Source organism: Cylas formicarius, unplaced genomic scaffold (assembly GCF_029955315.1).
Source record: "Cylas formicarius isolate icCylForm1 unplaced genomic scaffold, icCylForm1.1 PGA_scaffold_3__17_contigs__length_32017465, whole genome shotgun sequence".
NCBI lineage: Eukaryota > Metazoa > Arthropoda > Insecta > Coleoptera > Brentidae > Cylas > Cylas formicarius.
The window spans coordinates 20,473,648-20,500,430 of record NW_026844326.1 but is presented as its reverse complement, the minus strand read 5'-3'; the positions used below and the strand labels follow the sequence as shown (position 1 = coordinate 20,500,430).

The 26,783-nt window shown below is 37.7% G+C and overlaps 1 protein-coding gene across 4 annotated transcripts; it reads right to left on the bottom strand.

Moving 5' to 3' along the window:
- Nucleotides 1–1,221: 1,221 nt before the first annotated feature.
- LOC132699881 (kinesin-like protein unc-104) lies at nt 1,222–26,314 on the bottom strand. 4 transcript variants are annotated; one of them, XM_060666839.1, is made up of 24 exons: nt 26,115–26,314; nt 17,114–17,245; nt 16,972–17,054; nt 16,414–16,916; nt 16,178–16,355; nt 14,358–14,521; nt 14,166–14,305; nt 13,934–13,972; nt 13,490–13,609; nt 13,239–13,435; nt 12,749–13,183; nt 12,232–12,346; nt 11,911–12,083; nt 11,673–11,851; nt 10,300–10,625; nt 10,201–10,248; nt 9,993–10,146; nt 9,717–9,807; nt 9,308–9,658; nt 7,143–7,451; nt 6,895–7,084; nt 5,126–5,410; nt 4,068–4,462; nt 1,222–1,917 (listed from the first exon to the last, which is right to left on the bottom strand). In XM_060666839.1, the coding sequence occupies exons 2-24, from the start codon at nt 17,211–17,213 to the stop codon at nt 1,597–1,599; spliced, it is 4,896 nt and encodes a 1,631-aa protein (XP_060522822.1). In that variant the 5' UTR covers nt 17,214–17,245; nt 26,115–26,314; the 3' UTR covers nt 1,222–1,596. The 4 variants fall into 4 exon arrangements, with proteins under 4 accessions (XP_060522822.1, XP_060522820.1, XP_060522821.1 ...); XM_060666837.1 differs by having other exon boundaries at nt 9,993–10,248; XM_060666838.1 differs by having other exon boundaries at nt 9,993–10,248; nt 11,911–12,062.
- Between the last annotated feature and the right edge of the window lie 469 nt (nt 26,315–26,783).

The window sequence follows — 26,783 nt, the reverse complement described above, 5'->3', positions numbered from 1 at the left end:
TTTTACACAATGATTTTTAGAATTTTACTTGAGCAAGTAAAAAAATGCTATTTACAAATCTTCCTGATTCCTCCAGGAGGAAATTTCTTTCAAAAATTAAATAAAAAGTGTTTTTTTAATTTAACCCAGACGACTTCCATTCATATTAGTAGCTAGTAGTACTTTCTGTTGGGACAGCCTGTATAGTTCTCAGTTTAATATTTCCGTTTTCCGACAGGTCATGATTGTGTCACATAAATTCGGCAAAAACGTTTACATAACTCATATAGAAACGAAGTAAAATTACACAATCCAATAAACTGTACACTTCTCCATAATAACATTGGTAGTAAGCGAACTTACTGACCCGTTGACATATTCCATAACGATTCTCGTGTAAGTTAAGGTGAGTGTGTGTGACTAGAATAGTTATCGACATTGCTTAAAGCATGCCGTCGGAATCCGGTATCCCAAAAAATTTAAACATCAACGATTCGAAAATCACAACCCCGGGGGCTTCGCTGGTATATAGAAAGGCTTATTCACTCAAACCTTTTCATTAAAATTTTATTATAGGTTTAGTTCTTCATGCATTGCAAGTCTCGGAGTTCATTGTTGTCTTTCATTTTAAATGATTCAAAGTCAGTTGTCGCTTAACGACTTGACAAAACGTGATGTCACTGTAAAAATTTTAAATTAAACACCCTATATTTTGTTACTGCCGGTTTCTATATCCTATTTCAAATTAATTATCATCACCCTTTGCCCGTAGTAGGACCTCAAAATAAATAACTATGAGATTGATAACAAGACAACTTTTACTGCTCCAGAATTCATATAAGTCTCAGTAATGGGCTGAAATTTTACCTATATCGATATAAGCGATCAAATTTTTTTCGCGTATTGAATTAATTAATCAAGATCAAATAATTCAGAAAAAAAAGATAAAATATATGTGGTGTTCAATTTGAAATTTTCGCGGTTAAATCCAAAGTGACAGCTATCTAAAAAATGTTTTAAAGTGGAACTGCAACAATTTAAATTTGTACCAAAGTAATAACCTAGTAAACTTCAAATCAAGGGTTTGAGCGAACGACCATATATATATATATATATATATATATATATATATATATATATATATATATATATATATATATATATATATATATATATATATATATATATATATATATATATATATATATATATATATATATATATATATATATATATATATATATATATATATATATATATATATGTATATATATATTCATATACATTCAATGAATTTGTGAATTATACGACTAATTTACAGCTAGGGGGCGCGGCCGTCGAATGTTAACTCAATCGGATTAATCACTTCTCTCTGCCTGCGTGGCCTAACAACTCGAAGACTGCGCCGCGGTAGTAGTACCCTAATAGTTAAATTGCTATGACAATTTTGGCCAAATACAGGGCCGTCCTAAAATTATATATAGTACGTTTAAAATTTCCAAATAATCGGTCGTCGATATCACAATTCCGTAAAACATGTAGAAGGGAGTGGAGGGGAGGGGGACACACATTATTGAAGCAAATTTAATAGACCAGCACGGATTCCATCAGCAAATCTCATTTACCACCTACAGTTATCTCCGTTCCCTCGGACCTCTGGTTGTTTTGATTTTGCGGATTGCGCCGCGCCGATTTCGACCTAATCTGACCCGCCAGTAACGGATTGATCGCATACAGCCAATCGTGCACCTCTTTTTCGTGCAACGTTTGCAACAAGTAACCCCTGTGTTTGCTGACGACGCTAAAAGTGTTCGGCAACCGGACCATCGCCAGCTGGTCCTCCGAGTATTCTACTTGAGCGGTGGCCAAGTTGATCAGCGCCCGTTCTACCGGATCCTTCTCGTCGCGAAATATGAAAACGTACGGTCGACGTACCGACTGAAATGTAGGGTTAAATTACGTCAGAGAGCTCCGATCTAACGAGAGACGACAGTGGCCGGCCCAGTTTTTTATGCGCATGATCGGTATGCTTATTAGTCAGAGAGTCTGTCTTGTTATTATTTCGATTATGTCTGCAACTTCGCGGGTGTTATTTTCAAATTAATACGAGTATAATAAAATTTCACAAACTCTACAATATTCTCTTCCGAAATTTTTAAAAATGAGTTTAGTTATATTCAAATGAATAAATAAAATAATAATCGCAAAAAAATGCTTAGGTAGATACTTTATTTAGAATCTTTTTCTAGGTCTATAACCTCAAATGAAGCGCTCGAGAGGAAGGTAAGTTTACGAAAAATACTCCCCCCCCCTCCGCCACATTCATAGCCTCATGTTAGATTCGAGCCCTGTGATTTACGTATTATTATTATTATTATTATTACAATTAAATCGGCGCCGTACGAGAAACTTTTTTATCCTTAGATATATGAAAAGAAGTTATTTTTCTACAGGCCGTTATTTAATAAGTATTTTTAAGGTGAAAAGTTAGCATAAACATGTGATTTAATGTTTAGATTTGTAAATACAGGATGTCAAAGTTTTATGTTTTTTAAAGTCAAATTTTATGAACATTTTGCATGTTACAGCACAAGTTATTGTTTGAATGATATTATTTTATTTAAATTAAGTTTCTGTGTTTAACTTCTGGGATATTAACTCTCAAAGTTTTATAAATAATTCCGTGAGAGAACAGAAACTACTTATTAAGCAAAAAACATACCAGATGAGTTCGATTTTATTGTCTACTTTTTAAGGTACGAATTTACTAGTATTTATGGATTAGAGACAATAATTATTTCCACACATATCAAAAATGACGACTAGTTTTAACCATAATATTTTCATAAACATGTGACAAAACCGGCAGTTCTCGACATTATTATTATTATTATTATTATTATTATTATTATTATTTCAACACAACTTAAAATACGGACATCAAAATTATTAGGAATGATGTAAGTAATAGTATAATAAAAACTAACTTATTTGATTTTGAGAAATTATAAAAAAAAACAAAATAATTTCTTGACTTTTTAAGGCACCCATAGTAAAAATAAAATTATCTGTTTACAAGTTTTAAAACATTCAGATTTTTTAACCCAAACAGATTTAGTCGATTTTTAGTTTCGGTATGTGTTAGAAAAAATCCAAAATTTAAGTTTTACCTTAAAAACTATAAACCAAAAACGAACACATTCCATTTACATCATCTAGAATATATAAAAAGTAATATTTCTTGCGTTTTTCGAAATCATCTAGAATATATATAAGTAATATTTCTTGTGTTTTTCGAAAAATGTTACTTTTTTTACTGCGCGTCGTATACACAGTAAGGTTATCGAGAACAACAATCTGCTATACTTTTTTAAAACAAAAGTATCTGTACTTTATATCAGTTTGCTTAATAAGTAGTTTTTTTTTCTTTAACAGGTACTTGTCACTCTTTTATTTCTAAACTTTGATGGCAAATATCTCAGAAACTTACCTACTTTACTTAATTATAGAAGCTCGACATGCATGTCTTTCTCACTATAAAACGCTTTTTGTATGAATCTGTATTATATTTTTAGTAAAGAAAAAACGAATTCCTCAATGACTTTTAAGTGAAAAAGTTCTCATCTTATTAGAAGTGGCTAGGGGTCACCTTTTCGAAATATGCATTTTTTAAAAGTAAAAATTTTCTAATAAGTAATAAAAAATTAAGTATTTAAAAAAACAAACAACCAAATTTTGACGTGTACAGTTCGTCGGTGATGAATATTAGTATTTTTTAATGGTAAATTTTTGTGTTCGTTGCAAGAAACAGATTATAGACTTGCTGAAATGCTTTTTAGAATAGTTCAACAACGACACATTAGTAAGAACTAACCACAACAAAACTTATTATTATTTATTATATTATTTACTCTAAACTCTGTGACGTTCGCTCATAGATTGACTTTGGTATATAGCGCAATGTCTACCTCCTTAAACCAAAATTTACTTCTTTGAAGAACATAACCTGATTTATTTTAGTAACTTGGTCGTGCATCTAAGATAAAAAATAACTACGTACCACGAAATCAACGCGCACGCGCACTTACCACCCATCGTTTCTTCCAGCCGTGCGTCTTGTGCTCTAACACATTCAGGTATCCCTTCCTCGCCACTACCGGGGAAATTCTGATTTCTTCCATATCGGGCACGTACAGCACTAATTCTGGATCTCTGGGTCCGGGCGACGCGATCGGGACAGGGGGAAACGGGGCGCACTCGCCCGGCAGCGCGGCTCGTTCCGGCGAGCACAACTCTATCGAACTGTTAGTCATCGCACTAGATATCATGCTCGTACTCATGTCGGTAGCTTCCTCGGTCGGGCTGGCCACCTCGTTATCTTTGCCGGAACTCTGATCCCGCGATTTCCCCTGGATCAGTCTGACGCACTTGTTGAGGAGGTCGCGTTCCCGCTCCGTATATTCATACGGCACGTCATTGTTCGCTGCAAGGTTAACATTACGCCATAACATTGACCTCACTCAAAGTCTATATATGACAAGAACTGTTGCAACTAATTTTTAAATTTTGGCCAAGGTCTCGAATTCATTTCGTAGGCGAACTGTCTTTTTTTCTTGAGTGACTAAAGAGAATGGAAAGATCGTTTTTTTTTTCTACAGTATTATTAATTTTTCTTTAATTATATTGTTTTAAATCTAAACAAATTCATTTTGATGTTTACCAATTAAAATTTTACTGCACCAAACATTTTCGGTTCAAATTAATGAAATAACCTACATGACTTGGTCCTTGGAGCTTTAAATTGACAGATAATTTCCCCTTTTTTTCGCGGTTTTTGTGTTATTTTGTATTTATTTTTGAATAGTTTTTACTTGGCTTCTCTCCTTGTCCCAAATCCCACAAAGTAATTTGTAGGGGTTTTTCTAATAAGACAGAATCTCGACCACCATTTCTAGCGTGGAATGAAGGAAAAAAATCACGCTCAATATGTTTTGGCATCCATTCTTCCGAGTTAATTATAATAAATTTAATGTGAAGAGCCCTTACCAGATACAATATAGCCAACATCTTTAGTATCATGACAATAAAACATAGCGAAAACGTTAAAAACACAAACTATCAAATCGTGAAACGAAAAAGTCTTTACCGTGGTTATTTAGGTTGTTTTTGGCGACCATGTTGCAAACCTCCTTTTCGCTCTTCGTGTATTCTAGCTGGTATTTGTTCTGACCTCTGTCCAAACCCAAACGTTCCCGCAACAGCAGCGTGTGCCTGACACGCTCCACCTCCTCCAAACGAGTCAACTTTTCCAGCTCCCATTGGTGGTCGAATATGAGGGAGTCGCCCCGCGGACGCCACCCGTGCAGGTTTTCCTCGCCCCTAACGTACGTCGAGCTTGTGTCCAGCACCCGTCTTTGTCTTCTTTGAACGCCTGATTGAATATTGATTTAGTACTCGCTATTTACTTTCCATTTTTCGGTTAGTTTTGGTTAGTCGTAGTAGTTAGTTTTAGTTAGGCTGCATTCTCGCGAGGTTTGGTGCGATATTGAAAAGGCGCAGTCTCAAAAAAATAATGTCGAAAGAAACTTATAAAAGCTCCTGTAGCAAAACCCGAATGATTGTAACGAAAATAAATAAATGACCATTTTGATTAAGCTGGTATGAGGTATTGAGAGCGTTGCTGGGAATGTATTTTTAAAATTCGTTTTTTATTTCCTGAAAATTTGAATAATTCGACATTTTCAATGCCATTCTTCTGCTCCCTCTAAAGATCTCAACATGTTTGCTGTTTCGTATTTTTCGTATTTCAATAGTATATTATGATCGTTAGTTCCTGAATATATTTTTACAAAACAACACGAATACATTCACTGATATGACCGTCAGAATTGACAAACGTCAAAATTCAAGCCGTGGGTACTATTTCCCAAAGCATCCGATTACTCTCAAACCCGTGTCGTAACATCATGGAAACGTCCGAAGTGGTTCGCAACCGCAGGTAACGAAAGTGACGACGGGTATTTTAAAGAAGCAGAAAACAAAATATTTCGATACCTTGGATACGGCAGAAAAATTGTAAATACAGGGAATTTAGGGAATATATAGAATTGTTTAGGTATAGAAAACTGTAAATTAACCACAAAGGTGTATAACGAAAACAAACAACATTTAGGACCTAATATTAATTACCTGATCTGTTGAACATGGAAGACATTATTTTATATATTTTTTTATATACTTTTGTTATTAATTATATGAATGAGTGTTGGATTTCTAGTGTCTGTCGGGAATGGCTTGAGTTTTAAATTGGACGCAAAATATAAATCCTTTTTTAATGAGCCACTGAAGATTACTCGATAATTATTTTTCTTGAAAAAAATTATTTCAATTAAAATTCAGCTGGGAATCAGTGGAAATGGTTAAACTAATCTAAAATCTTTTATTCTTATTCTTAATCTTTATTCTATGGTATTGTTGTCTTTACTGGTGTGATAGAATCAAAGATCGGCACAGCTGGGCCTAAAAACCAGAAAATACATTACTTTATATAAGTTGTGGGTTATGTGTGTTAACCTATACCAGAAAATTAGTTAATAAATATTTATGTATATATGTTATACGTTACTTTATGTAAATTATAGGTGAGGTGTTTTAACCTCGTTCGATTTCGAGGGGTTCGCAGGTTCCACGTCGATTGAAACTTCGACTGAAGCGTATAAAAGTATCAGTATTAAAAGTAGGCTATTCCAAAGGAAACACCACTATTGCTTTCTTTAAAAAAGCTTCATTTTCGGTCGCGAACATGTACAAAATATTTTATCATTTGCAAAGCAATGGAATGGAAAGGGAAAACGGAGTAACAACAGTGGACATCGCAGATTTTAGGTTAGGAATGGGACACTAACGGGAATCTACCTGGACTACCTGCTTCGCTAGCTCTGCGCAGCAACAGCTCGTACACCCCGGATAAACGGTTCGCTTCCGCGTTCTTGTAGTTGCCCGAAAACAGATGCCTGAGGGACCGGGGGCCGGTCCTCGCGTCTCGACCATAAATAATCATACTGAGGTCCTTCGTTATAATCGCCGGACGTCCGCAATTTTCCAACTGCAAATCCCGCGCGTTTTTTTTTTTACGGAAAAATCGACTGATCAGCAAAACCAACCTCTAAGTACGCCGATATCGTCATAAAGATCTGCTCGCCCTGCGCAGTTACCCTGTTCAGCAGCGGCGAGTTGTGTAGGGAACTATCCCACGCTGCCTCGAACCTGAACATTATTCTGTCGTCTCCCGGTATTTCCAAGTATTCGCCGGGAAACAGACCGAGAGAGAGGACCGAATTGTCATTGTCCTCATCCTCGTCGGATTCTGGGGCGTTCCTGATACGACCCACCACCAATTCCCGAACGTCGCGCCATTTAATTTCCGACGCTTGATCGTGAACGATCGTTATTCGAATTCTACGTTGAATTCCCTGAAACGTCGGTCTTGAAAAGGCGAACACTGGGGTATTAACCATATACGAGGTTTGTTCAAAAATTAAGGTGACTTTTCTAATTGGCCGGGCTACGTACATTCGATCTTCGATATATTTTTTTGTTATATTGATATACATGTCCCGAACATATGTTCCCAGAGACAGAAGCGTTAGAGGTGTTTTGTGTGCTCGGCGATTTTCTGCTGTCAAAAAAAATGGAACAAAGAATTTGAATAAACTTTTGTGTAAAAAATGGAATACAGTGTTGCCAAACACTTGAAATATTGACAACGGCATATGGTGAATCTACTTTGAGCAAGAAAAATGTTTATAAGTGGTGCAAGCTGTTTCCAGAGGGCCGAGAAGACGCCGATCGCTATTAGAGAAGTGGCTGAAGACTTCGGCATCTCTATTGCCTCATGGGATGCAATTTTTTTCGATGTTTTGGGCATGCAGCAGCAAAATTTGTTCCTAAACTGCTTAATTTTGAACAAAAGGACCGTCGAAGGAGTATCGCTCAAGAGCTGTTAAACGGCGTCAATGATGATCCTGATATGCTCAAAAAGGTCATAACTGCTGGCGAAGTGGTTATGAGGTCGAAACCAAACCCCAGTCATCCCATTGGAAAAACCCAGAATCGCTAAAAAAAGAACCGAAAAAATCACATCAAGTTCGATCAAATGTCTGGGTTCTGCTTACTGTTACTTATAATAGTATATTATGCAACAAGTGCGGTAAACGGCATTTGATTCACGAGTTTATTTGACACGAGCGGAGCGCAGCGAAGTGGGTGTTTAATAAACGAGTGACTTAAAAAGTTTACCGAACGTGTTACATATTATACTTTGTCTATGACCGTTAGTTTTTGGGTACATTTTCGCAAAACACCACGAATAGATTTACCGACATGCCCGTCAGAATTAACAAACGTCAAAAAGTGGCTCGGATCAGTGAGAAACAGAACTGACGCAAAGTGACGCTTCCCGCAAGCTAGATCGCTGTGTAATTAGGTATCTTACAGACGGGAGTAGAAGAAGGGTATTACCTTCAAGTTATACGCCGTTTGCAAAAGAAGCAATATGAAGAAAACGTAATGAATTGTGGGAAAACGATTAATGGATTTTGCATCACGATAATGAACCTGCTCACTCATCGTTGCTTGTGTCTAATTATTAAAACCACAATCATGCCTCAGCCACCATATTTGGAGTGATTGAGGAGATAAAGAAAAAATCGCTTTAAGAACTCAGGGATATCCCAAAAAGTGCTTACCAGAAGTGAGGATTGGAAAAAACATTGGCATAAGTGTATTACATTTGGGAGTATTACTTTGAAGGAGACACTATTAATTTTAATGCATAAATAAATACTTTTTGATAAAACTTAAAAGTCACTTGTATGTCAAAGCCGTATCATTGCGTGAAAACTTTTGAAATTTAATATGGGTTAATATTTGACTGTTGTGGGATTTTTGACTAACCCTGTGTAATGTAATATTCGTTCAAAATATTAAATTGTTACTGAATTTATTATCCGCTTTTAATTTAAAAAGTTTTCAAGAAATATTATATTAAAAAAGCAATTTTTTTCAGCTGTCCATCAAATGGCAATAGATCTATATCTATCATAATATCATTGGTTCAATAACGCTGGAGCCTCTTTTAGATAGCATAGATAGGGTTAATATTTCCTGTAAAACTGTTTCACAGTCCCAGAGCAACATAGACCTTTAGATTTAACTTAGCATAGTGTTATATGGATCAACCCTTTCAAACATTTTTAAGAAAATGTCCTTTCACTTGGACTTAACCTTACACTACCCACAGACGAAATGAAAACCCTAAATAGTTCACCTGATGCAGGAGAAACAGTCCCCTGCAGGGCAAATCATCGCTATGCTCCACGACCACGGGGACGTAGTCCCCGCTGGGTGCAAGTTCGCAGATTTCGAACCACACGAGTACGTCGACCTTGGCGTGAATGTGGGCGGTGCACGGCGAAGGCAACGCGCCAAATTTACTGGACCTCACCGGCTGCGAGATAGGTATTGACGGCGGGAGCATACGCCGCGGAGGTTGCCTAACGTTGCCCTCCAGTTTGGCGTCTTTGTGCAGCGGATGCTGCTGGTAGTGGCCGAACACCTCGAAAACTATCGGCTGGGTTTTGATGTAGTCGATGAAGGATTTCGTGGTAGACACGGTTATCTGTAAGAGTACGATCGGCTGAAAAACCTTGTTCGACCTAAAGGGATCCATGACGTACATTCTGAACGTGGTAAAATCCCAACGGGGTGCCTTTGCCTGTATTCTTCACCGGCTCAGTCGAAAACGCCTCGTCGTGTCTGTGCAGAAAACTGAAGAAAAGAATAAAGTGAAAGCGCCGCCATTGCGTTCAGCAATGACTTGTACAAAACAGATTATTATTAGACATATTGGAGCGTAGAAATGGGTGAATCGTTGACGACACAAGATATTAACATTTCAGAAGGTAACAATCACCTGATCGCGATTGGATATAATTTCATTGGTCACCACTCACTTGAACTGGCAGAATATATCCGCGTATTCGGTGGATATTCCGACTGCCTGGAGCACCGTCACCCTGAAAGTAAACTCTTTGCCCAGAGCGAGATGCTCGGGGATCTCTTCCTCTTTAACATCGGAGGCGACTGAACTGTCGCCCCGTCCAGAATCTGCATCACACTCTATCAGTTCGTCTAATTTTATCGGGTCGATCGTATTCTGACCTTCGATAATACGTTCCTCCATGTTATGGATGTTGCGGTCCATGATCGCTGCAGGTGTCGTCGACCATTAATTAGGATAATTTTTTCATCGCCACTTACCTTTGTGCGTGGTTTCAAACGTGATCCTAGCGCTTTGTCGCACTCCTACTTGATCGGCGTTGTCCTCGTCCATAACAGCTTGGACGGCCACCCTTAGGTAGCCCCTGACGTCTCCCTTCTCGCTGACTATCGCAATCTTATGTATCAATGTAACGGGGTACAATAAATTGCTCAGATATACGAATCCTCTGCCGACGAGGCGGAACCACGGGAATCGGTCGTAGAAGGGATCGCCTCCCGTTAGGGATTCCACATTGTAATCAGGTGATGTCGGTGACATTTCCGCCTCGTTGTGGTACATTTCTCGCATCAGTTCTAGTCTTTGTCTGAAAATGACCGGAAAAAAATGTCTTACATCTCGCTCCTAAATACAAAAAACATTTTAAATTTACAGCATTCACTATAAGTAACGTATGCCACATAGATTGGTGCCACTGTACATTGCATGGTTTGTGCGTTCGAATATAGAGGGTTCAATATATTACGTTTCTCTAACCAACTTTGATTACTCCATAACATTTTGTTCTATAATGTCATTTTTAATCTTTCGTTCCGTAGTTTATTTTACCGCTACCTAGCTTCGTTCCGGGAGTGGTCGCCCCTTTGTTATCCTTTGAATAATTTTCGTTTGGAGAAAAAACGCCAATATTTCAAAACCAGGTTAAACCTATTTGAAAACACACTTCATATCATCCATTTCTTAAACACTCTATAGACGTACTTTTTTAAAAAGCGAACTCAAAATGAACTGCCTAACAAATAAAAAAGCAAATAAGCTTAATGTCTCACGATCTGCATATACAGGGTGTCGCATCGGAAAATTTATATAACGATCAACGTTGACTGCCACATATTAGAAGAAAGTTCCCCGGGCGTAACTATGACACAGTGACAGATGAGGACAACTGCGTGGGGGTAGCCCAAAGCGCACCGTTACACTACTGACGCATACGAATGTGACGAGATTCTGACATTATATATATGATATATGATATACATTTGGGCTTCCAACTCTGGTGCATATAGGCGAAACCATTTAAAGAGAGTGGGAGACGACATTCAACAACCACCGAAGCGAATGTATTTACATGTATCGTGCCAATGCGGTTGCAAACAGTGGCACCAACCTCGACGGTACTAAATTCGCCAGCGACAAGCGTGACGGTGACGGTGGGCATTGAGCGAGACAATGAAACAACATCGACGTTTGGTCCGGAGAGGAGTCTGCTGACTGCTTCTCGACCGTCGTCGTCGTCGCGTCCTCGTTATAAGTTAGTTTCATGATTTCCAATCTGTGACTGGACGGATAGCCGAAAGAAGTGTCCAAAAGGTGACTTTGAATGTGATACGTACGCCGTACCCTGCTCACTTACCGTAATTTATCCAGCGACCAGTAGTGGGTGGCGCCGTTCTTCAAGTCCTGGACCTCGACCGCGACGATAGTTTTCGGTATCGAAGCGTCTTCGTCGTGATCGTAGTCGATTACTGGCTTCAGATCGGTCGGAAGTGGCGAATACAAAGTGTCCGTGAGGAGGGTGAATTGGAACTGAACCTGAGAGAATTATCGAATCAAATGGTTGTCGCGCAATCGATTGAGCGGCCAGGGGTTACCTTCTTCTTCAGCTCGACCGAAATCGCATTCGCTTCCTTCAGGAAAATCGCATTTCCCCACAGGTCGTCCCTGAGCGACGTGAACTGATGGTGTTTCCACTTTCGCCACGCGTTCGCGGCCAGTTCGAAGTCTTTCTCCGTCCAATTGCACTCTGCATTAAACAGAGGATTCACTGAAAAAGCGTCGCCCCTCTGAATGTCAAAGCTAGTCTATGCATCGCGCATGCGTCATTTAGACCAATGTCGCCGTTAGGTTAGCGTTAAGCGGGGAAGCATCTAAGACGCGGCGCCACACGAACAAAGAGGGAGAGAGACCCTTACCGAAAATGTCGTCGTCGTTGTTGAAATCTTCCGGTGTGTACGAGCTGTACATTGACATCGTCATGCTCTGTTCTTCGACTTGTTTCTGGAGTGCGTCTATTCTTGCTTCGTAATTCTGGAAATACGATTTTATTCTACCGAAATGTTTTCCCTTCAATGCTTTAGACAATAACCTAACGGTTTTTGAACAAATTTTCGAGCCGTTCACAATTTAGATTGCTATTTTCTACATAATTAGGAAAAAAAGAATGTTCAAATGACTAATGAATTAGGTTGTCAGAGCAAATAAATCATTCTTTTGTTAAAGTGATAGTGCGAAGATTTATTGTCGACAGCATTATCTGGCATGCAGGGTGTCCAGATAAAAATGACCAAATTTCTGAAAGTATTAGTTCTAGCTCTTCATGAAACAATATGGGCAAATCGGCCGTGAGAAACCGCGCTGCCTTCGTTAGGGTACAATTATAGATAAAGAAAAGAAATAGATATTTATGTTAAATTGGAGATGAATAAATACCTTTCTCTGTTCGTCGAATAACTGGTCGGCGGCTTCCTTCTCTTTACGGTACTGCTCCTCCAGGGTCACCAATTTTTTCGCCATCTCGGCCTTCAGATCCACCCCCTGTTTCTCCAGCAATTCGGTTTGCGCGAAATTCCAATCAACCATCGAATCGGATAGCGCGTTTTTCTCCCTTATCTCTCGCACCTCCTCCGGATGGGTAAACCTGAACACGTGGTTCTTGCCGAGAATCACCCGCGAACCCGTTGGAAGGGATATCGGTTCCGTAACCTCGCGCCCGTTGACGTACATGAGGGCCCCGTTCAGGGGTACTAGCGTCACCTTATTGTCTTTGTTCTCGAAAATACAGTGCTCGGATTTGATGTGTGATCCGGACAGTTGGATGTCCTGCGGAATGTTAGCCTCCGCCGAACCGACCCTCGTAAGTCCGTCCTGAAAAAAAAAACGGTTTTAGGGCAAAGCAATTCGTCTCTCTTGGACACCATGCCTTGATATAATAGATGAGACATTCGGACATGAAAGGGTCCTCGTTCAAATTAACGAGGTGGGGCGTCTTCTTCGGGGAGAATATACCCACGGTGTTGCCGTCCTTCACGGCCACCCCCATTTCGGCGAACACCGCCTCCCTCTCTATCCTGATCGCTTCAGTCCTCTTCAGCTTTTCTTCCCAAGTTTCGTTCAACTCTGGAACCCACCTATATAGTTCCGAGTTCGAGAGTTTGTTTTTATTCCACTCACCGGCGATAAGTTTCTCGCTGGCCTGCAGCTGATCGACGGCCTCTTCAGCGGTCGTCGACTGCGCCCGGGCCCTTTGTTGATTCTCCTTATTGTTCCTCTCCACCATATTGTTCTCGCCCCCTGCAGAGTTATCCGAAATCAATTCCCGTCGCGAAACACTGGCTTTTGAAAGCGTCTTAGCCAAAACTTATCCGCGTCAAATTTCGAAACAAAATAGTCAGCCAATTCGTTTCAACGCAGCGAAGCCGAAAGCACTGTGATTGGTCGTTTTTTAACTGTAGTGCAACGCAAAACGGTGAGGTTAAGTTTTTAATGCGCACTGGCATGAAAGTACTTCCGCGCAGCGACTTTCCAGACGTATACGGTTAAAACGATACAACATGGCGGCCATTACTCAGGCAAAAGTTAGCGCCAACAAGCCTGCCGGAATAGAGGAATACTTACTGGGATCTCTCTTTTCATAAAGAACCTTACCATCGGGACCTAAGCCGCATTAAATTTTAATCAAAATAAGAAATGAGCGAGAGACATTTTATATTTAACGCGAGTGCACCAACATCACCAAAATTCGACCTAACCCCAATTGCCGACTATTCTATCTCACATGTACACGATCCACAATTTAATATATAATCACACGTTCCTCATTCGTAATTATCATCAGTTGCATACACACCTTCATGAACCTCGATTCCTTCTTGCTTGAGCAAGTCTCTGAGCTTTTGTATTTCTTCTTTGAGTTCTCTGATGAGTTTCGCGTTCGCGTCCTCGTTGACGATCGCTTTGCAAACAATTTGTTTCGCCCTGTCGGCGTATCTACAAATAGAACCCCCATAGTTTTTTTGTTGCGCGTTACGACGAAACTAACCTCAACGTCGACAATGTCTCGTCGTAGTTAATATCGGCTGGCGATATTGCAGCAATCATAGCGGTTTTACTGTTACCGCCTAAGTTTTCCCTCAGCAGCCACGTCAGTACCGAGTCTCTATAGGGTATAAAATCGGCCTTCTTTGATTTTTTTGTTTTGGATGCCTGTAAACAAAACGTCCACAAAATTTATAGTATACGTCAGATGGGCGAACATATCTAAACTTACCGACTAATCCGAAGAAGAGGCATGGAAATATTTGTCAGATTATTTATTGTTAAGGAACTATGAAGCGAATGTTGCATCAACATGCTAGGTAGAGTTCTCCAAACGCTATACCGTTTTTACAACCTTTTATGGTTTTGACTTCGGAATGAGTTTAAGAGCGGCCTGATGTAAAGCGGAATTGACCCTTCTTTTCAGCACTGGTACCACAAGCCAGGACCGTATTTAAGATGTTAGCCGACAAGAACTGCGCTTTGCGGACCGTTGTATTCTAAGAGTAGGGAAATTTTGTTTGATTAAACTGTTATGTTAATTCATATTAGTGTGCTTTTTATAAATCTTCCTAAAACAGTCCCTACTTGAGGTACCTCGATTTCAAGTTGAATTTGCCCATTAGATAGGGTGATCCCTATATTTAAAATATATTAAGAAGCTTAAATTGATTTCCAATTTAAGGGTTTAACATTATGACTCACAATTTATTTCTTACCAAGTACTAAAATTATTCAATGTTGTTAGTCACTTGCGATATCCAGCGACGAAGAAGTTGAGATTGTGATCAGTGACTTAATTATAATTGAAAATGAGTTTTTGTTTCTGAAATCGACATCTGGGGTAAGTCAAGCCATAAAATTAACGTCCCAGATGACTAAAAACACACACCTTTGATAAATGGATTTCTGAAAAATTGCTTCCCAATATTGCACCAAGCAGTGTTGTCGTAATGGAAAACGCCATCTACCATTTTGCAAAAGCGGAAAAAATACCGAATTCATCATTGACTAAAGAAGTCATCCAAAATTTTTTGCTCGAAAATGATATGTATTATGTAAATTCCTACACAAAGAAGCAGTTATTGGAAGCAAAACGAAAACGTTTGATAAGAAGTATAATGTTTACAAGTTGGCTATGGAACGAGGATTCAAAGTTATCCGTCTTCCACCATATCATGGCAATTTTAAGCGGATTGAACAGCTGAAATCCAGTTTAAGAAGAAACAACACCTCGTCGAAATTTGATTCTGGAGCAAAAGAATTAATTAGAAATGAAGTAAAAAAATATCTGCTTTTAGTTGTAAAAAATGTGTAGAGTATGTCATCGAAGAAGAAAATGTTTACAGAAGTCGAGTAGTGGCAGAATAAATTATTAATGTGGGTGACGAGTCCAGTGACGACAGTGATCATTTTGATGTAGAATAACTTTTTTTTAATAAGTATTCTAACATTTCATTTATTTATATTTATAATAAATATTTTAAAGTAATAATGGATTTTTCACTGCATGGACTAATAATAATAATAATAATAATAATAATAACAATGTTAAATACCGGATTATGTCGTAAAAACGGTATATCGTTTGGAGAACTCCACGAATAATATTTTTGACGATTTACGATAGCAGTAAGGGTGTAACAAGGAAGCCCTTGGGGTTTTATAAGGGGTGACCGTGCTACCACAAAAAAGTACATCATCTCAGTGAATACAGCTAGTTGTGAATTCAACTGATATTATCTGCGATGTTTAAGGTTTGGGACAATGTGTCATGACATTCGCCGAGTGTAATTTAAAATCCACACATTTAAATTTTCTTACCATTTCGGCTAAAGCTGATATAACTTTCCCGAGCGTGGTGAGACTTTTATTAATGTTAGCGCCCTCTTTTAAACGAGTGCCCTTTGCCCCGGTCGAATCGGCCCTTTCGGAGCCGGCTAGATCGACCAGCGAAATTTTCGATACCTTTTCGGTAGCGAGTTGAGTGGTTTCGTCCACCCTGTCGGAGAATTTTGCGTAAATAATTCATTATTCGGAAAATATTACTAGCACTTTACCTCTGCTGAGTAAAGAATATCGTGAAAACTGCGTGAGACCTGGAACTCGTCTCGTTCATATTCGTCGCAGCTACCGTTCTGGCTTTATTACCCTCGTCTATCAGGTCGTGAATGTCCTCGTAACTGGTAACCGCCAATTTGCTTAAATCCTCAACGTAAGGCCCGAGCAAGGGATGCTCTCGCACTTTCAGGTTGCCCTTATTTTTCGGATTTAACAAATCCCTGACCCGTTCGCAATAGATTTCCATGTAACTAACTTCGACAGAATACTTAACGTCCAGGTTGGTATTGTGTCGAATTTTCCGAAAGAGTTCTTTACAAATTTGCGGAATGATACCTTCCTGTCCTTCCTCCTGTTTGCCCATCATCGTATACGATTTGCCAGCCCCCGTTTGACCGTAGGCGAATATACAAACGTTGTAGCCGTCGAATGAATGCTGTAACATCTCTTCGCCGATGTCTTTGTAGACAACGACTTGAGACGAGAATTCTGGGTCGTACGGCTGGAAAAACGAGGCGTTACGAATCATACGAGTGCGCAGCAAATGACGTGCTTACGTCATGCGACCAATAGGAATAGTCGAAGTTGAAACTCTTTTGCGCCTCTTTCGGGTTCACTTCAGCTTTGGGATTCGTGATCGCTGAAATCATAGTTTTAACGTTAAACGATATCAAAATAATCTCTTGAAATTATACTCACTGGTGGTATTTCCCCCCATTTTGATGATGCATTTGCATTCCCTCGATATTTCGCGGTTGTTGAAAGGTCGTACGCGGACCGCAACTTTAACGGATGACATTTTCGGTTTTTAAAGGGAGTGGGGGGGGGGCTCTGTAACAAAGAAAGAAAATGTTTCCGCACACTTTATTGTCGCCAAGGTAAATGTTGGAACTATTTACTCTAAATGTGAGACAGAACATCCATTTAATTGTATACAATAACTAACTCTCAGGAAAAAAAAAGACGATTATTTCAAGCTAGGCCAAAAAACTTCAATAAGAGAGATCAGAAAGTGGTCCACACGATCCAAAAGAAGACCATCTACCTCATTACACAGCGTATGGGTGCGTGACAAAAAGTTGCAAAAAACATTTGTAGGGTTGATAAATTTGAGGTCCATCTGCTTTCTTTTACAGAAAAAGGTGACAAGTTGAGTGTGTACATGCTGGTCATCGTGGAAAAATTTATAGATGGATGTGACAAGCTTCGTGGACTTTATGCTATAGGATAGATTTAGTACATTAAATAATTTTCATGGCAATTTCGAGGTATCATGAATTCCTTATAAATGTCACACAAAATCGCTATAAATATTATTATAAATTATTATATGTATAAAAAGAATCGTCAAGTTATTTTATTTATAACCATCGCTCTAATAAATAATTATAAGTCGTTGCACATTCTTAATAAATAAGGATAAATCCTTAGTAAATCTCGATGTTATCTAGGATCTATAAAAGAAATATAAAATCCCTATAAATCGCATTATAAACTATATCTGTAAAATTAACTTCATCGTCCTTGTCAATAATTATTAATTATCAATAAATCAGGGTAAATCCTTGACCATAATGTGTAACCCGCTACATCAGATCAGATATTTCAATGAACAACTAAAAGTTTATAATTTGCAAATAATGGGATTATTTTGAATTTAACTAATATTGTTCTGAAATAAAGTTGTATGGTCTGTTCATAGATATAAGAAAGTGCTTTTGAAGATTTTTACCTAAAGTTTCGGAATTTAAATTCAGGTAAAATTGTGGTCGGTAATGGAAAATAATTTTATACCTACCTGTGTTTAATATTGTTTGGTTTGGTATACTACTTAGTTTAAGTTTATTAGTAATCATTCTTATTTCGTGTGTATTACAGCGTGTGTTGAATCTTGTGCGAATTATGCAAAATATGTGCGATGTAGAAAACACTATTCTATTGAGACTAAGGAAGTTATAAATAATTTTTATTTGACTCTCATTGAACGTGGTGCCAGCAAGCAAGCATCTTTAGAAGAAACGGTCATATTGACGAAAATTGTGAATAATCCCATTTCAGCGAGGAAAAAAAGAAGCGATGCTGACATTTTCTCGAGTGTAGATGAAAGTGATCCAGATATAATACGGCGTAAAATTTACCAGTTATACGAGGAACAAAGCGTGCCTACATTAGATATCTTAATTGGGAGGCTTGAAAAAAATGAAACCGGTATTAAATGTGGCAGTGTATTCAACACATGTGTTTTAGATTTAAAAAAATTGACAAAAGGCAAGTGTTAATGGAATCTTTTAGAATTCGGAAATGGCGACTGGAATATCAAGTAAAAATTAGAATTTGCAGAGAACAACAGAGGCCAATTATTTACTTGGATGAAACCTGGTTCGACACTTATGATAGCCCGGAAAATAGTTGGGTTGACTCAACTGATAAGTGTAAAACAAACGCACCATCAAAAAGGAATGGACTTTCTCTGTCTGCGAAAAATATTAAAGATTCTTCTCTGGAGACACCACCGCTGATTTTTTTTTTTAAACAAACTAGTTCCAAAAATTCCTCCTAATAGCGTAATTATAATGGACAATGCAAGTCACAGTAGACAGTTGACTAAAACCCCTTCCTCGTGTGACACAAAAGCAACAATACAAAACTACATGTATAATAACGATATTTATTTTCACGAAGATTATACCAAAAAGCAATAAATTGAGGTTCTACAAAGCTTGAACTTACAAAAGGAACACGTTATGATTAAAATCTAGGGCTTCCACCTTACCACTGTATATTTAATCCTATTGAACATATTTGGCACCAACTGATATCTGCCATTCGTCGTAACAATGTTTTTCCCCGTATTAACGACAATGTCCTCAAACTTATAGAACCCGAAGTTTTTAACATCCCTCCACAAAGTTGGGCAAATTTTGTTAAACATATAGAAAAAGCAGAACAATAGTATATCCATATTGCAAATAATATAGAACAAATAATAATTAGAACAGGCGATGATAGCGATAGTGATACTGATATATTATGTGAATAATTTTAAGTAATTTAAGTAGGTACGAGAACCCCAAATAATTAAATTCTAAGCAAAGTACGAACCTGTTCGGCCATATTTGATTCTTGCCCGGGTCTTTCTTTTATTCGTATCAGTTAGTCACTTTCTTATATCTATGAACAGACTTTACCTAAAAAATTTCGGTTCACGGTACCGCTGCCGGGATACTGACAACGGTTTACCTATGAATAAACCCAATGGACTGGTGATTAATGAATTCTCTTATTTGATGCGAGTTAAGACACGATGTTTTATGTATGATCGTGACCCTTTCGGTCCTCCCGTAGACCCTAAAATAAATACTCCCCAGAGCATACCGGCGGAAAACGCGACATGACAGATGTGTTACACGGGAAGAGCGCACATTTATCGGCATAAAATTTTCCCAAGTTTTCCGCATTCATTCTTAAATTAATAAATATTTTGTTACGCAGGTAGGTCGACGATTATTTTTCGATAAAAATGTTTTCAGCAAGAAGGCTTTAAATCGAAACCTGGATATTTGTAAACGGAAATGATTTGAGATTATTCAATAGCGTTCAATATGCGTAATTTTTTTTCGTACGTATTTCTGGAATAATAGAAATAAATGGAGCGCTATCTTTCTCTGTAATCACGTCATTTGTGTGTGTCCCTTAATCGAAAAATTGAAATAAAAATATACCCGTATTGCATATGCGTTTTTAAATAAAGAAAATAATAAAGCTTGACCAGTTAACAATTATGTTCCTCGATGTATTTCTTCATGTATTTTTATCAGCTATATATTTTTAACTGGTAATTCTATGATCGAATTTTGTATGTAAGCTTTTTTAAGTTTTGTTTCCTACACTTAAACTTACCGTTCTATTTTTTCGGCAGCTATTGGAATATTTCTTGATGAACTTTTTGACTTTTTCTAAATAATAAGTCAGAAACCGGATAGAAATTTATTTCCTCATAATTAAAATGAAACGAAATTATTTTATTCGCGAAAGTATTTATTTCACTTGCAGTCGTCACCTTTCCTGATTTCGAGTTTATCACTTTCAAAAATTGATTTTTTCGAAAGTATCTGCGCTCGTATAAAAATATATCTCGGTAACGGTAGGTCCTATGGGATCGCCATTGGAACAGAAATAATCAGCGTCGAAAAAAAAATTTTTTTTTGTCTATCCGTTCTCCGTTCTCGTCTTTTGGTTTTTCCTGAATAACTTTCGAACCGTTGAAGGGACAAAATTGCTTATAAAAATTCTTATAAGATATAGCCTCGATCTGACGCCGGCATCCATTTTTTTCCGCGATTTTCGACTGTTTTTTGCACATTGCTATTAAACACGATAAGTGTCCGAAATTTGAAGCGATCGACTTCATATTTGACACATATATACAGCTTTGCCCGGTTACGGAACCTATTGAAAATCGGAGGGCTGGGGCGTCGGGAAGTATTTAAAAAAAAATGAAAATCGCGTGTGCACGGGTCTACAAAAAATATCATTTTTTAAAAAATTGGTCATAACTGAAAGATTATGATTCAGATGTCACTTTCTTTTACATTAAGATATAGCCCATATAGACAGCTGCAACTTTTGTATTTAAGGGTTTCACCAATTGTACAGGGTGTTCCCCATATTCCGCGCTATATGTATAAGAAATAAATTTATAATTTAAATAAATAAGTTTATTAAATTTGCAGATATCAACTTCAAATTTACCAGAGAAGTAAAGATCCGTGTCCACATTTTAACAGTAGAAATTGGGTGCAATTAAATTTCTCCAAGTATTTTTTTTTAATTTTGGAATTTTATTTTTGGTTAACTTGGCGTCCAGAAAAAAATTAGTATTATTTATTATATTTCGCATCAAGAGCTATACTTTTTGCATTTACTAGCACATACGCTGTTCGAGATATTTGAAAAAACCAAAATGAAAATCACCATTGCTTGCCCTCAATCTAGACGTGATGACTTCGTTTACTCTTATGACGTACTGCACTTCAGAGAACAAGTATTTTCCCGAAAGGCGTTTACTCTATTGGAAAAATTTATATACAAGGAAACGTGGGAGATCCAGGGCGACCACCTCTATTTCGTACATGGCTTGAACTATATACGGTGTGTGTTTGTGTGTGTGGGTGGGTATGTGTTTATGCGAAAAAAATCTAAAAGATTCTAAAAATTGCCGTAAATGAAAAACTATAAAACATGGGATAATTCGATTTAAACAGTATCATAAATTGTGTCGAGAGAGAGTTTTAGGTTTCGTGTATCATACGGGGTGAGCAAGATATTCGAAAAAATATCATTTGAAATCGCTATTATTTGTACAAATTTTAACATTTATCAATTTCGGCGGGGCGTTAAAGACACTTTATACACGGTGTATGCATAATAAAATTTCATCTATTTTGCGAATGTTCCATATTGGTCCGCAGGAGCACGATAGAAAAACAATGAATGCTGCTCTAGCACAAGAATAAGCGAAGCGGCTTCTTTCTGAAGTACAAAGCTGCTTCGCGTTACGCGCTACGAACTTGCCCCGCCCAGCGACGATTTTTCGAAAGCAATCTTGTTTACATTTACCATCAAGGTTAAACTGCTAATTAGTTGCTAATACTATCTGTCAGATTTCCAATTTGATAGTACATATATTTATAAATTGCAAAAACAATATTTCAAAGAGCAACTAACCACAATTTTGGCCGTAGTACGTCAAACACCCTGTCACGAATGAGTCTTTACAGGCATGCAGAGTTTACTCCTTTGGTAAATGATTATTGGATGTTATCATCAATAAGTTAGATTGCAACTGTCAATTCTTTCCTTCCGATATATTTATCACGTAAAAAACAGCCTCTCATTTCTATGATCTATTGCTTGCTTTAAATACTTATATGGTTCTATAAAATAATATGCAACCAACATTGAAGTTGACACGCAATTAGTGACGTAAGTGGCTTCCCACTTTACAAAACGTTTTACGAAGATGCCGGGACTTCCTTAATTTGTTTTAGCTTCTCTCACGTTTATCATTGGTTTTCGAAAAGTTAAAGAAGGATTTCGGGTAAGCCGAAACTGTTAATACGAATCTGCGTTTCCAAAATTCAATGTCAGTGGGTGAACGACCTTTTTTGATCCCGAATAAAAACGTGAGTATAATACGAAAAATGTTTCCCACTTTAGAGGGCTAATTTCGACTTTGAGAATCCCGCCGATCGCGTGACGTGCGTATGAAAGATTGACGATTAACTGGCGCCACGGCATACAGGGGTGGGCTTGCCGATTTGACTGGGTTTTAAATATGTTAGAAAAGACCGCACCCTTGTTTCGATTGAATGCCAAATCTATAAGTCTAAACGTTTTCTATTTTTACTCTAGGAGGTTGTTTAAAAAGCTGTGCCTGTTTACATTCATTTGGTGACGCCTACGAAACTGTAGAATCAGAAGTCAGTGCGTCGCGACGCCGTTATAGTGTGCCGGTCGATGGACGACTGATAAGCTATTTTTAGGAACAAGTGTAACTCTACCAAACTTAGTTATCGAATTTCCGTCAAATCTTTAGGGTATATTTTGAAGTTGGACCTCAAAGTCGGGCAGTATTAAGTCTATCTTTTTTCTAGTTTAGGTTTATGAGTAATTCTTATGTAAAACTTGCAACGTTTTCTGTTTGAAACGAGTTATTAAGTCACATAAAATTTAATTACAGTTCAATAGAAATAACATCTTGTCCATTTTTCGCCAGAACAGTTTTAAGTAAGGTTAAGTTTTGTGGAAGGAATGAAAACTCTTATTTTTCAATAAAAAAAGTATTAGCTTAGTTAATATATAAAGTGATTTTCTTTTTTTTTTTGCTAGTGCTAGAAGTTCTGTTTGATGAGGATGAGTTTATATTTATTCTTCTCTCTAATAATTTCCACATTAAAGATATTTATTAAGCGTTCCATCACAAAATACACGTCAACACACAAACTTCCAATAGCAATGAGGCCGAAAGCAATCCCACACTTGCCACTGTTGTCCCTCCTTACATCAGTGACGACATATCAAAAGTTTTAAAGAAATATAAAGCGAAAACCAGATTTACCACTTGTCCAAAAATTTCTCAACATCTTCGATCCGTCAAAGACAAAATACTATTTGAGATGCCATGAGTTTATAGCATTCCATGCATATACGGCAAAGAATACATTGGAGAGACCGGATGAAAAATATCAACTAGGCTCAAAGAACATAAAAGAGCCTTAAGACTAAGACAAATAAAACTCATAAGCAGTTGTTAAACACAATCACGAAACCGAACATAAAATTTTATTGGATAAAACTAAAATTCTTGCATGTAATCAATTTTTCGACCAACGAAAAATCTTAACCGCCACTCAGGTCATTTAGCTCCGCCCCCCTCAAACAATATATAAGCAGGTACAGAGTAAAATGCGAGTCAGTTTCAACCAAGCTCTGAAGAAGCCAACACGATGATTGGCGAAACGTTAGCAAGTCCGACTCAACAAAAACCGACGGAGGCGGAAGCCAGAAGTTTTGTAAAAAGTATTACAGTAGCCTGTGGAAGTTTCTTTGAAAAATTTACATTAGGCCTTATTAAGCAAAAAAACATGTTTATCTAGTTAGCATTGTTAACTCTGAAATTAGAACGCCTATACTCCCAACCTTAAAATTGCTCTCCTTTTTTTTTTAATTAATCAATAATAATTGTCGCCACTCCGAACTCTAGGATTCTGTAATCTGCTACCAACCTAAATTGATTAGTTGGCAATAGCAAGTAACCAACTTCCGTGAAATTACAACAAATGCACCACCGTAGTTTCATTAATACAAAAAAATGCGGAGAAGAGACATTTAATATCACATCTCTCTTTCAACCAAGACTTTGTGGCGTTCAACAATCACCATGGCCGCTGACCGTTCTTCAATTCGACAGTTTTCAAGTTGAATGTGGCAGTTTTTTTGTAGTATTTTTTCAAAATTTTGCCTATTGTTAAAAATCCTGCAAGCTTTTTTGTTTCAATCCGCAAAACCCAGCACTCATTCTATTTATTTCAGAGTCGCAAAGGCTAAAAGGCGTAAAGTGAAAAAAAAATTAAATTAATAAAATAATTAAGTAATGATGGCGTAATGATAAAATGTCAGAAGGCCTTTGAAGGATCGCAGTCAGTTGTGGTTTTGCATAAATGTGGTTTGAAGGATTCCCAAATTTCCGGTAGAGCCCCAGACAACGTGAAGGTGCATCGACCGTAAAATTTTACAACTTCATCTAAATGAGGGATCTGGAGTTGGCGGGAGGCTTTATTGCGGTATCGCAAACTGCCCTAGACGGATGTAACCCGCCAATAAAAAAAAACGGCAGACGGACCGGTTTTCATCAAAATAGGACACACGATAAAACAAAAAAAATAAATACCCTCGTCAGCTGAGGTCTTGCTATATTTTTTACATATAGAAATATGACTCATAATAAACACGTTTTTCCGCATTTTGACATTTGACAATTAGCGGGATCATGATTTGAAACCTTTTACACAAAGTGAACATTTTCATTTTTAATTCATTGGGTCCCGACCAGTTTTCCACTTTTTGTTTATGCTGAGTAGAGAACAAACGAATTTCAGTTGGCAACGGTGTTTTCTCGGACGTCAAAGTCAGAACATGTTTCGCAGATCAAATTGATCATTATCTTGGAAGTACGAATCGAATTTGATCGGTATATAGTATCAAAATTTATCTATTTTGCTGTTGGAGAGCAACGTTTTTTAAAATTAAACAGTACAGTACTACTTAATTTATTCCATTATACCTTAATCAGAATTGCTATGGAGATTTGTGTATGTGTAAAACTTATTCATCGTTACTTCATCGTGTTCTCAAAAAACTGGGAAGAAGTTTGTACGGGAACTCTCTGACTGGAAAAAAGGTTGGTAGTTTCCCTGGAAAAACAAAACTCGAGACGTTGAAAAAGTATTAATGAGAACTCACTAGACTATTTTCTCTACTAAACCATCCAAAATGCATTACCACCCGCCATTTTTAGAGAACAAAGTGCGTAGTTTCTCTATACGATTGATTTCTCCTGGAGAAAAAAAAACAAATTTTTCACGTCAATTGAGTTCTTACGAATAATAAATATTATATAATAAATTGTATTTTGCGATAAAGGTACATAATTTCCATATTCATCTTGGAAGGACCTATGGCCTTCTTTGGAAGGAAATAAAAAAAGTGACGTCGACAGAGGATTTAAGAGTACTCTCTTACGCTTTGGTTAGTTTTGGTTAAACCAAGTTTTTTAGATTGAAAAACAATTAAATAACATTTTTGGACATAAATTTATTCCCGAACAAAGGGAACCATAATTTGTATCATGTTCAAGCGAAAAAAATTCTAAAATCGTTAAAAACATCTCGTAGAATGAAAACCGAAGTCTTTTACGCTGCCAAAACGACAAAATCCATAACTTTTCCTGATCCTTAAAGAACACCTTGACTAGGACAACCAAACGAGACCGAACCATTCGATTCCAGTACCTACTGATCAACAATTAAGTAATAATACCAGTAGCCGTGACAAAATCAATCTCTCCCACACGCCCTTTGCGCTAGTCACATCAACCTAGGTCAATAAATAACAAAAAAGGTTCGTATTGGCCACTCACCACCAGGGACGATTCGCTGCACACTGCCGGAAGAAAGAAAACATGTACCTTCGCGAACTAAATCGACTCGCGTACCACGAAACACATGTTGAAAACTTTGTTCTGCTTTTTTCGCGAATCGAGGCTCTGCCAAAGATTGTGTTTTCCGATGTCGTGATGTGACGTCTCCCCGATGTTCCAAGGAACCTCTAGAGAATGGGATCGAATGCGCATGAGAAAGCGAGCGCACGTGATCCGGATCAATACCGGCGCGCCGCCAATGAACTAGCCCGATGGAATCGATACGTTATTTTTTTTTACTCACAAAGGGAAAATTGATGGGATGTTTTTTTTCTAGAGGTTTTTGGAATTGAGCGATTTGGCGAAATTGGTTTTGGACGATCTCAAACGCGGATTCTCAATCCTATCCTTGCTGACTTAGTTGAATGGCAATTTCGCTAGTCGTCGTCGCCACCACTTGAAGACTTTGCAGCCTGACTTCATTCAAAAATACCTATCCGATAGTTTAAACTAATCAAAAACTAGTTTGACCTCTGTCAGTTGACAGGGAAATCGAACCACATTTTTGCATTTACCTCTGAAGGTACTAAATAATTTCTCGAACTCAATAAAGGGGGAGTGGGGGTTGTCGCGAGAGAGTACTAATTACTATACAGCCATGTATAGCTT